Source organism: Scyliorhinus canicula, chromosome 1 (assembly GCF_902713615.1).
Source record: "Scyliorhinus canicula chromosome 1, sScyCan1.1, whole genome shotgun sequence".
Classification (NCBI taxonomy): domain Eukaryota; kingdom Metazoa; phylum Chordata; class Chondrichthyes; order Carcharhiniformes; family Scyliorhinidae; genus Scyliorhinus; species Scyliorhinus canicula.
In genome coordinates, this window is record NC_052146.1 from 225,341,605 (window position 1) to 225,353,656 (window position 12,052).

The 12,052-nt window shown below is 46.0% G+C and overlaps 1 protein-coding gene across 2 annotated transcripts in view; it reads right to left on the bottom strand.

Moving 5' to 3' along the window:
• cnksr3 (cnksr family member 3) overlaps positions 1-12,052 on the bottom strand; it is a 158,105-nt gene that overhangs the window by 20,451 nt on the left and 125,602 nt on the right. For both annotated transcript variants that reach the window (XM_038808448.1, XM_038808453.1), the window contains exons 7-9: positions 11,334-11,393; positions 5,334-5,402; positions 368-514 (exon numbers count right to left, since the gene is read on the bottom strand). In XM_038808448.1, the coding sequence (XP_038664376.1) occupies positions 368-514; positions 5,334-5,402; positions 11,334-11,393 (276 nt within the window). The remainder of the gene's footprint in view (positions 1-367; positions 515-5,333; positions 5,403-11,333; positions 11,394-12,052) is intronic.

Genomic DNA, 12,052 nt, shown 5'->3' on the forward strand with positions numbered 1-12,052 from the left:
GGCGGGGGGGGGGGGGGGGGGGGGGGGGGGGGGGGGGGGAAGAAAGAGAATCACATTGCTGTAGCATCTGTCTTAAGTGGAAATAAACCCACCCCTCCCCACACCCAAGCTCAAGTAAAGAACAAATTTGAATTGTGTTTTTTGTTACTTTAGGATGTCCTGAAACACTCCACAGCCAATGAACTGCATTTCAGTGGGAAATAGAAAATGCAGGAAGCCAGTTGGTGCACATTAGCCACGCCCCACAAACAGCAATGCAATAGATGACGAGACCAACACTTAGCGCAATATTAAGCCCAAGCATTTGCACCTGTAAATACCACCATTGAGCATGGATCTGCAAACTCACAGGACACGTATTGATTACCTGCACAACTGGTGGTTTCCAGCGCATGTTCTTCAGAGGAGCAGGGGCAAAATTGCATGTGCTCGCTGGCCGTTTTTTCAACAAAAGCACCACACCTTCAGGATCTTCACGAAGCTTTGTAACAAGATTTTTCAACTGCCATCCAACCTTTTAACACAAAGTTGCTTTAAATTGATTCAAGCCAATTTCCGTCAGAACCCTTAAACACTTAGTCCAATTATCCAAAAACATAAAAAATGGTACTCTTATCAAAACTGGATGGAACGGATAAAGAGTGCAGTGTGAATTACTAGAAATTTATTAGCTTCATTTACTTTTGCAATACATCTCTTGTATTATTTCATTCGACAAAGTCATGCTAGGTTAAGCTGATGCCACACAAGCTGCTGCCATCAAGGCTACTGATGTCAGTGGCGAAATTCTCCGACCCCCAGCAGGGTCGGAGAATCGGCTGGGGCCACCGAAAATCCTGCCCCCACCGTGACAGAGATTCTCCGCCACCCGAGAATTGGCGGGGGCGGGAATCACGCCCCGCCGATCGGCGTGACATCCGCCCCGATCGGCGAGGCCCCTGCAGCGATTTTCCGGCCCTCGATTGGCCGAAGTCCCGCCGCTGGGAGGCCTCTCCCACCGCCGAGGTTTGAACCACCTCTGGTGGCGGCGGGATCAGCGGCACGACCGGGCCCCGGGGGGGGGGGGGGGGGGGGATCGGACCCTGGGAGGTGCCCCCACGGTGGCCAGGCCCGCGATCAGGGACCACAGATCGCCGGGCGGGCCAGTGCCGTGGGGGCACTCTTTCTCCTCCGCCGCCGCCACGGCCTCCATCATGGCGGAAGCGGAAGAGAATCCCCCAGCGCGCATGCGCCGGTGGTGCCGTCAGTGGCACCAGCGCATGCGCGAACCGGCAAAGGCCTTTCGGCCAGCCCCGGCGCCAGGACTGAAAGGCCGCTGGTGCCGGTTTTGGCGCCAGTCGGCGTGGTGCTAACCGCTCCGGAGCGGGCCTAGCCCCCAAAGGTGCGGAGAATTCCGCACCTTTGGGGAGGCCTGACGCCGGAGTGGTTGGCGCCACTCCCCTATGCCAGGACCCCCCGTCCCGCCGGGTAGGGGAAAATACCACCCCAGGTGTTCAAAGGGGCTTGCAAGATATGAAACCAATGCTGCAATCCATGCTCCAACACATTAAGATTGCCAAAGCATTACCTCTTCGGCCACAAACCTGCTTTTCTCACTCAGGATGACCGAATTCTTTCTCCCACCACTGCCACTCTGCCTGTGCCCTTGTTGATGCCAGCAAGTCCACACTGCTGCTGTACAGTCTAAAGCTGTGGGAGTACCTGAATAGCATTCTGTAGGAGCACTGGGAGAGGCATATGCACATGGAAGCCAAGTTCAGAGAACGCACAACGGTGATTAAAGGCAGAGCATGGTCGCACACGAGTTGGATGCTGAGGGAGTGGAATCCCTTTTCATTTCAGTACATCGAGTGTTGACATGTGGCACCAGCAAAGTGATGTGCATGCAGTTAAAGACATTCACCACTGTAAGAAATCCAGCAATCCTCAGGATGACACATTCTCACCCTGCATACTTGCAAAATAGCAAATTATCATGATATGCTCTCCTGGAATACAGAGCCTCAATAACCTCTTTTATGCAACTGTGGATGGCAAACTAGGAGATGCTGCAAATAATTTCCAGCTTGAGCCCTGAAGGAGGCAAATATATAAAAAAGGCAGAATATATCACCTTCAGTCACTAGCAATGCCATCCCTGCCCTGAGGTTTCCATAGTGGTCGCCTCGGGCAGCAGATTTCAGCAAGGACATTTTTCGTGAAGCAGAGATATTTGACACTCCTTTTTCATTCGATATGGGCCAGCATTTGCTACCAATCTCAAATTGTCCGTAAGATGGGGTTGGTGAGCTGCCATCTTGAATCACTGTTGTGCATGTGCTGTAGATACACCCACAGTGTTTTTAGGAAGGGAGTTCCAGGACAATGGTCCAGCGACAGTGAAGGAATGGTGACACAGCTCCTGGTCAGGATGATGTATGACTTGGAAGAGAACTTGCAGTTGTTGTTTCTCAGTATTTGCCAGCCTTGTCCTTCTAGATAATAGCAGTTACGAATTTGGAAGCTGCTGCAGTGTTAGTGCATGCTGCTACCACAGTGCGCCAGTGGTGGAGGGTGCAAATGGATCAAGCAGGTTTCTCTTGATGTCGTCAAGCTTCTTGAATGTTGTTGGAGCTGCACTCACCATGACAAGTGGAAGGTACTCTATTACACCCTGACTTGTGCCTTGTAGACACACTTTAGGGATCCAGGTGGCAAGCTCATTCAAAATTCCCAGTCTCTTGGCCTGCTCTGGTAGCCACAGTATTTAGTCCAGTTTCTGGTCAATGAACCCCCAGAACGTTGATAATGGGGGATTCAGCAATGACAATATTGTTGAATATCAGGGTGGGGGTGGTGGTGGTGGGGGTTGGTTAAATTTTCTCTTCTTGGAGATGGTCATTGCCTGGCACTTGCATGGCACAATGTTACTTGTCATGTACCAGCCCAGACCCGAATGTTGTCCAGGTTTTGCTCCATATGGACACTCTCTGCTTCAGTATCTGAGGAATCTCATATGGCACTGACCACTATGTAATTATGTCCACTCCTGACCTTACGATGGAAGGAAGAACACCGATGAAGCAGTTGAAGAGCACTGGGCCTAGGACACTACCCTGAAGAATACTTGACGCAATGTTTTGGGACGGAGATGATTGGCCTTCAACAACCACAGTTATCTTCCTTTGTGCGAAGTATTGTTCCAACCAGTGGAGAACTTGCCCCGATTCCCATTGACTTCAAATTTTGCTAGGTCTCCTGCATGCCACACTTGGTCAAATGCTGCCTTAATGTCAAGGGCAGTTATTCTCACCTTGCCTGTGTTGCCAAGGTTCAAGTAGAAAGTTGTTCCCTGAACATTCTGGGCAAATATAGGTTTCAACCAAGAGCCCTTCTTTCCCTCCCATGCCCACTTCCTCTTTGGTCTTCCAGCAACCTGACTGTTCTTGTGACTCTGTGCATTCCCTGACATGCTGTGGTCCAAGGGGCTTCATATCACTACACTCATGTCTGCGAGCAAGTAGTTATGCAGAATCCTTGCAGTCAAGCTAAAGACATTCAGCACATGCGACGTCACTTATAGACTTTAGCAACTTGAAAAAATTCTGAAAGCCATCGAATGGTCAATAGAAATCAATCAGGGGTCGAGATGATCACTCACATAGTACTGTTTGGGATGATAGGGTGGTCCCTCCTGTTGCTGAATGTATGTTCAGCTGTACGAGATTAAGAAAGGGCATGAGCGAAAGCATTCAGCTCCAAAATGGCAGTGCAGATTGAAGTCACAATTGGCCTATTCAGCATATTTGCGGTGGGTGGATGTTCCCTGCGAGTGCTAATGCCTTTGGCTAAGGGGCATCCGGTGAGGGGAGCATCAGAAATAAGTGCCCATATGCACAGCAGATGCCATTTGAGGCAAAACAGTTCTCAGTGCTGAAAAGCCAGGCACTGCAGAACCAAATGTTGCAGTTACAAGTTCATGTCACAACACCACATTCATACATAACTGCTCCCAAACTGGACTTTGCTCACACCACACAAGTCATTTGGATAGCTTGCATCTCAATAGGAGCAGTACAAGTCCAAGGGAAAATACAAACTTTTGTAGTGGAGTAGAAGTATTCCCACGCAAACATTATAAAGCTCGATTGAGCAAGGCGCTGAGGACCCGAGTTCAATCCCGGCCCCGGGTCACTGTTAGAGTGAAGTTTGCACATCTACCGGTGCCTGCATGGGTCTCACCTCCACAACCCAAAAAGGTGCAGGATAGATGGGTTGGACACTCTAAATTGCCCCTTAATTGGAAAAAAATAATTGGGTACTCTAAATTTACAAAACAAACAAGAAAAAAATAGAGCTCAGATGAGCGCAAGAGTTAAATTGATTTATATGCATCCAGGTGCCCATTTCCCACCTCTTTGCTGTGTGAATAAGTGAGCACTACAGGCAACAGAGGTTGATGCTGCTCAGGGCACTCTGCACCCACTCTACTTAAATTTCTTACAAATCGATAGCCTTAAACAAAGCGAGAGAAATTACTGACAAGCAAATCAGAAGTTAATTCAAGGCTTCAACTTCCCTTCAACTCTTTCCTCAGCCCCATCCCTTTATCTAGCTTAGCAGCTGAATTGCTGTCCGAAGCGCAGTTATTTCAGTTCAGGTCAAAAACTAAGTCACGACAATCCTGGTCAATATCGTCCTTTACATTAGACACTATTTCCGACCACATTGGTAGAAGCATATGCTTCTTTTTGTAAAATGTTTGTTAAGCAGATACTTAATGTTGCCAATGAATAGCTCAAGTGACAGCATCTCAGTTTGTGCTTCTAATGTAAAGCCTAACATGCTCAGGCTACCTGAAGTTTAATGAGGCAACTTCCTACATGACTGAGGGTAATCAAATGAATAAGTAACCTAATATTGTCAGTGAGACGATTGGTGGGCCATCAGCAGCCTGATCTCCACTTGCCTCCCTCCGCATTAACACATTTCGCAAAAACTCAATCCTTATTTTTAAATAAAACCTGTGCAACAGAAACAAGCCTGCAGGATGGCATTGGGCTCATTAATAGGTTACGGTCACCCAGATAGGGTGGAATTTTAAACAACCCACTCTGAAATTAAAAGGAGACCTGTGCTTTGGATCTTATTCACCACACACTAATGCTATGCTGACAGATAAAACACTGAAAACTATAGAAAAATTAATTATTCAGGCGCACAGCATCCTTCAGACTTAATGATAAACTGCAGATGCAAGATTTTGCAAAAGTAACCTTAAATGTGGATCCATTCATCTGTTATTAGTTTCAACGCATCTAAATAAATGTTTCAATTATCTATTTAGTACTCACCACAGTCTGCTGATTCACCTGAATAACCTCATCACCCGCATGAATTTTGTGCGATCGATCAGCTGGCGACTGCAAAACAGAGAAGGAAAAATATTTAAAACCCCATAAATGACTGACAACTTGATGCAGCCACAAAAATTGCAAAGACTGTTGACATGCCAGAATTCTCATGTCCTCATTCTAGGCTTAACTTGACTGATTTGCAGCTAATTTCTTCACAATGATTAGTTTAAAGACAAATGGATGCAAGCCAAATCATAGCAATTCAGACTTTATCCTGTTAATGTCAATCTAAGCCACTGTTTAGGCTCATTGATACCAATGAAAGGTTTCAAGCTGGAGAGAATAGTTTATATCCTGTTATGCTGGAGTTGTGCAACCAGATAGCCGTTATAAATCTTCAGTTTCAGAACTGAACACTTGTTTTAAACTCTGAAACAGCTTTGAATGAGAGAATCATAGAATTTGCAGTGCACAAGGAGTCTGCACCTGCTCTTGGAAAGAGCACCCTACCCAAGCCCACACCTCCACCCTATCCCCATAACCCAGCAACCCCACCCAACACTACGGGCAATTTTGGACACTAAGGGCAATTTAGCATGGCTAATCCACCTAACCTGCACATCTTTGGACTGTGGGAGGAAACCCTGCTGAATAATGCTGAATGCTGAATAAGCTTCAATTCCCTCAGATAGCTTCATTGATTTTGAGGTCAAAGAAGTCAGCTGCTCAATTGCAATAAATAGTTAAGAGCCAGGCTAATTTACAGCTGCATTTAATTTCTAACAGTGCTGCCATTTTTGAGATAAGCTGAGAGCAGTGTCAGTGAGCCTGGCATCAGGACCCACTGACACTCCTCCCCCACCTTACTTTACAAAAGGTCTGAACTATCTGCATGGAAAAAGGAACAAGAAACAAAGGCAGTTTAATTAAAGGCCTAGGAGCCACATGCATGGCTGTACTGAGAGAAAGCTCCTGGGTTCAATTCCCAGTCTACACTGTTTAAATGATCTCAATTGGCAGGCAGTAGAGATGCTGCATTTGGGTCAAGTGTCCAGTTTATTAAGGGTTGGGATGCTGAAAGATAGGTTTTGTGCTCATGATTGCGATTTTAAGCTCCTTATATTTGCTAAAGCAAATCTTGTTCACAATGATTAGTTCAAAGACAAATGAATGCAAGCCAGATCAAAGCTCAAGGAAGGCTTCAAACAAGAGCAGGACAAGGGAAATTCTTCAAAGACACCCTGAAGGCTTACCACAAACAATGCAACATGGACGTTAACATCTGGGAGACCCTTGCTCAGAGGAGACCTACTGGGAGGAACCTCCTGATTGACAGACCACAATTCTTCAAGAACATTTGACGGCAAGAGGAGACCCAGAAAAGGAGATTGAGAAAGGAATACCAGCGATCCAGAGTCCAATGACTGAACTCACCTCGCGGAAACACCTTCCAGGTGTGCGGTTGAAGATGTGGCTCTAGGATTGGGCTCACCCTACTGAACCCATAACCAGTGGTGGACAAATCATACTCGTTAGCGAATGATCACTGAAGATGTTTGTTGGAAGTACATTTATGGATATTATCCTCAGTGTCAGAAAGAAAAAGAGCACCCCAAATGGGTACGTGGTTTTTTCCTCCATTTTATCAACTAAAAAGATGATATTCTCAAACCTATTTCCTTTCAGCCAGGAATCCTAAATGCTCAAACAATACAAGACAATACAAATATTGAAAATGAATACCCTTAATTAACAAAAAAGTCAGGCGGCATTTTCTACACAACCCTTCGGGCAGTCCCCCCATTGGCCAGTGGTGGGATCTTCTGGTCCCAATGTTGTCAACGGGGTTTCCAGATGAATGCAACCCTCACTGCCAGGAAACCCAGGCTGTGGGTATGCTATCGGCAGACCACAAGATCCTGCCGGCGTGAATGGCTGGAAAGTTCTGACCTTTGTCAAAAACAGAAATTGAAAATACTGGATAGGTGCTATATATTTACTAATTAGAAAAACTGGAGATTGCAAGCACACTAAGTCAGTTGAATAACATTCAGTCCAGACAGGGTATTGTTTTCATCAAATTGCAGTCACTGCTGCAACGTGAAGCTTTAAAAGCAGCTCGTTTTTGCTTCAACGTTACTGGATTACATTTTTCCTCCTGGCCAAGAAACAATAAATGGGATCAATTACAATAAAACCTGCACATGGTTTCAGATTCTGCAGCTTAAGAACAGGAAGAATTGCTGGCTCAGCGAGAACATCTGGGTTGGAATCATGAGCACAAAAGATGCAAATTGTAGAGCCAACAGACAAAGACAGAAGCATCGCTGCAGCACCTTTGTATGTTCGTAAAAACTCCTCCATCCACAGGAATAAGTTTAACCAGACCCGGGACCAGTTTCACATGCACCACCTTGGAGATTACCCTAAAAACCTCCTTCCAGTAATCCTCTAACTTTGGACAGGACCAAAACATATAAACGTGATTAGTGCCCCCCCCTCCCCCCGCGCAACGCTCACACACATCTTCTACCCCTTCAAAGAATTGGCTCATCCTCGCGAGGTGTGCTCTGTACACCATCTTCAGCTGCATCAGCCCCAACCTTGCACATGAGGTGGAGGCATTTACTCTCCGGAGCACCTCACACCAGGCCCCCTGTATAACCTCTCCCAACTCTTTCTCCCACTTTGCTTTGATCCCTTCCAGTGGTGCCTTATCCTCTTCCAAAATAGCTCTGTACACCGCTGACACTACCCCCTTCTCCAGTCCCCTTGTCGTCAGCACCTCCTCCGGCAATGTGGAGGTCGGTTCCTCCGGGAAGCTCTGTATCTCCTTTCTGGCAAACTCCCGAACCTGCATGTATCTAAACATTTGGAGCAGCACGGTAGCATGGTGGTTAGCATAAATGCTTCACAGCTCCAGGGTCCCAGGTTCGATTCCCGGCTGGGTCACTGTCTGTGCGGAGTCTGCACGTCCTCCCCGTGTGTGCGTGGGTTTCCTCCGGGTGCTCCGGTTTCCTCCCACAGTCCAAAGATGTGCGGGTTAGGTGGATTGGCCATGCTAAATTGCCCGTAGTGTCCTAAAAAGTAAGATTAAGGGGTGGGGGGTTGTTGGGTTACGGGTATAGGGTGGATACGTGGGTTTGAGTAGGGTGATCATGGCTCGGCACAACATCGAGGGCCGAAGGGCCTGTTCTGTGCTGTACTGTTCTATGTCCTATTTCTCCATGCTCCAGCCCATGCTTCGCTTCCAGCTCCTTCAATCCTGCAAACCGTCCCCTAAGAAACAAATCTTTTAGCACCTTAACCCCCTTCTCTTCCCATTTCCAGAAATTTCCATCCCATCTCCCTGGCTACAATCTGTGGTCCCCCCGAATCGGCATTTCCCTTGAGCCTGCCCTCAACCCAAAGTGTTGGCGAAACTGCCTCCAAATTTTCAATGAAGCTATTATTACCAGACTCCCCGAGTATTTCCCCGAAGCTATCGGGAGTGGCGCTGTTGCTAGTGCTTTCAGTCCCGACCTCCTGCCCAGACTCTCCTCCATTCTGACCCACTAGGAATCAACGCCTTTCACCAGCTCCGCACCTTCTCCACATTCGCCGCCCAGTAGTAGTACATCAGGTTCGGAAGACCCAAACCAACTGCCTGCCTTCCCCTCTGTAGCAGCACCTTTCTCACTCTGGCCACCTTCCCTCCCCATATGAACGAGGTAATCCTTCCCTTAATCTCCCTGAAGAATGCTTGGCAGGAAAATCGGTAGGCATTGAAAAATAAACAGAAATCGTGGCAACACATTCATTTTAACTGCCTGTACCTGACCCGCCAGTAACAGGAGGAAGACCATCCCACCTTGCCAGGTCAGCTTCACTCACCCCACCAAACTACAGATGTTGAACCTGCGAAGCCACCCCCATTCCTGGGCAACCTGCACCCCCAGATACCTAAAGTGAGTCCCTGCCCTACGGAATGGCAGCTCCCCCACCCCTGCCAAGACACCACAAAATACTCACTCTTGTCTAGGTTCAGCTTTTACCCCGAGAAAGACCCAAATACCCACAGTAGCTCCAATATTCCCCCTATCGATACACTTGGTTCCGACACATATAACAGCAAGTTGTCGGCATATAAGGACACCCTATGCTCTATCCCCACCCTGCATTATTCCTTTCCATGCTCCCAAACTTCTTAATGTGATGGCCAACGGCTCAATCGCAAGTGCAAACAGCAAGGGGGGACATAGGACATCCCTGCCTCGTCCCATGGTGGAGAGAAAGGTATCGCAAGCTGACATTGTTTGTGCGGACACTCGCCTTCGGCTCCTTATACAGTAGCTTTACCCAGTTCACAAATCTTGGTCCGATCCCAGACCGCTCCAGAACTGCCATCAAGTACCCCCAATTCTACCCGGTCGAACGCCTTCTCAGCGCGTCCACAACCACCTCCGTTTCCTTCCCTTCCGCCGGTGCCATAACGACGGTCAAAACCCTCCTAATGTTCGAAAACAGCTGCCTCCCTTTCACGAACCCGGTCTGATCCTCACCTATCACCTTCGGGCAGCACTCCTCCAGCCTAACTGACAATACCTTTGCCAACACTTTTGAGTCCACATTCAGAAGTGATATGGGCCTATACGACCCACACTCCGTCGGATCCTTATCTTTTTTTTTAGCAACAGTGAAATCGATGCATGTCCCAAGGTTTGTGGCAACATCCCCTTCCCTATCGTCTCTTCAAACATCTTCACCATCAGGGGTGCCAGCTTATCCTTTTTGACCAGGCTTTTGGCCATCTGCTATTATATCTCTTTATGGTGCTCAGTGTCATATTTTGTTTTATAATGGTTCTGTGAAGCACCTGGTGAAGGCACTGCAGAAATATACAGCAAGGTATATCTCTCAGTGCTGTGGTAATAATGCTAATCATATAACAAGCAGCCTATGAATTACCCAATTGTACAGGCAGGTATAAGTTCAGATCTCAGCTTAATTTCTCTTCATGATACATGGTATACATTCTTATATTAACAAAGTTACTTCAATAATCTTTACTACCCAACCAAGATTCATTGTGCTTTAGTGACTGCAGATGTCCACTACAGGACTGGAGTGGCCAATGTCGTTCAAATTTTCAAAGGAAGAAAGTATTAATTGAGTAATTAAAGGCCAGTTAGCTTAACATCTCTGGTGGGAAAATTTTAGAATCTTAAATTAAGCGTGAAACTATCAAAAATAGAAACTTAGAAAATGTATGGCACAAAAAAAGACACCATTGGGTCACCTTGGTGTTTAAACACATCCATCACCTTTTAATCCAATCTCAATTACCACCAACGGTTTTCGATTGACCCCCACACCCACCCTCCTGCCCTGCACAGCTCTGACCAGTCTCTTCTTGTGCACGTGTCCCATACCCATCCTTTCCCGGCTTTCAGAACCTGAATTACCTCTTTAAAGCCCTGCACCTCCCCTTCTTTATAAAGACCCATTCAGCCAATCATGTTTTGGATCTCGTCCCTAGCCTTTGGCTCAGTACTCAATTTTTGTTAAACTTCTTGAGCTTGGAATATTTTTCCATGTTGAAAGCTTTGTAAAGCAAGCTATTTATTGCTTGCTTGAATAATTTTTATTTCACTTGTGATATAAGATAATGTTTAGCCATAAGACAAAGATGGCACAACATAGATCCAAACTTTTCTCAATCAAGTTAATTTATAGGATTTTTCACAAGTAGAAATATTCAGTAAACTAATTTATAAATGTGTTACAAAGTAGTATTGTCCTGAAAATACTGACTGCAAAATATGCAAGCTAGATTTTTATTGATGCATGCACAGTTAAAAGGATACACTAGTGCTCACTTTTACCGCAGATACAGTACAAGAATAACAGCTACATGCCTCAACACCGGCACATGTATGCATTTAGGTTCCTGGTCGAAAACCCAGAATCACAGATGTACCAGCTAAAGCTGGATTTATAAACAAGTTTCTTACTCACATTTTCTGTTGTACCAGTTACAACATGTAATCCATCGTAGGTTGACTTAATATACATGCCCTAGAAAAAAAGAACTATAATCAATCAGAAAATATTATTAAAAAACAGCAATGTAATTTGAATACAATTAGCTCATTTACTTGACTCAATGATTTAGTTCTGAAATATTGTTCCCACATTCGGAATTTAATATTGTGTTTTCAGGCTTACAAAATGTCAAAGGTAAAAATCTTAAATAGATGCCTATACCCACTGGGGAAGGGAGGAAATATAACTGCCAGTAATAAACAAATTAACTCTACTTGTATTGACTTTGAATTGGTCAATATTTATCTGCAACAATATGAACGTTAGGGTGTAAAATTTTAAATTAATTTACAGGACATGGGTTTTGCTGGCTAGGCCAGCATTTATTGCCCATCCTTAATTTCTCTCAATAAGCTGATGGTGAGCTGCCTTCATGAACTGTTGCAATCCATGTGGTGTAGGTACACCCACTGTGCTATTAGGGAAGGAGTTCCAAGATTTTGACCCCGTGACAGTGAAGGAATGGCGATATATTTGCAAGTCTGGGTGGAAAGTGTCTTCTTGGGAGGGGACCCTCCAGTTGGTAGGTTTCCCAGTTATTGCTACTCTTGTCCATCTAGATGGTAGTGGCCATGGGTTTGGATGGTGCTGTCACAGGAGCCTTGGTGAGTTCCCACTGTGCATCTTGTAGA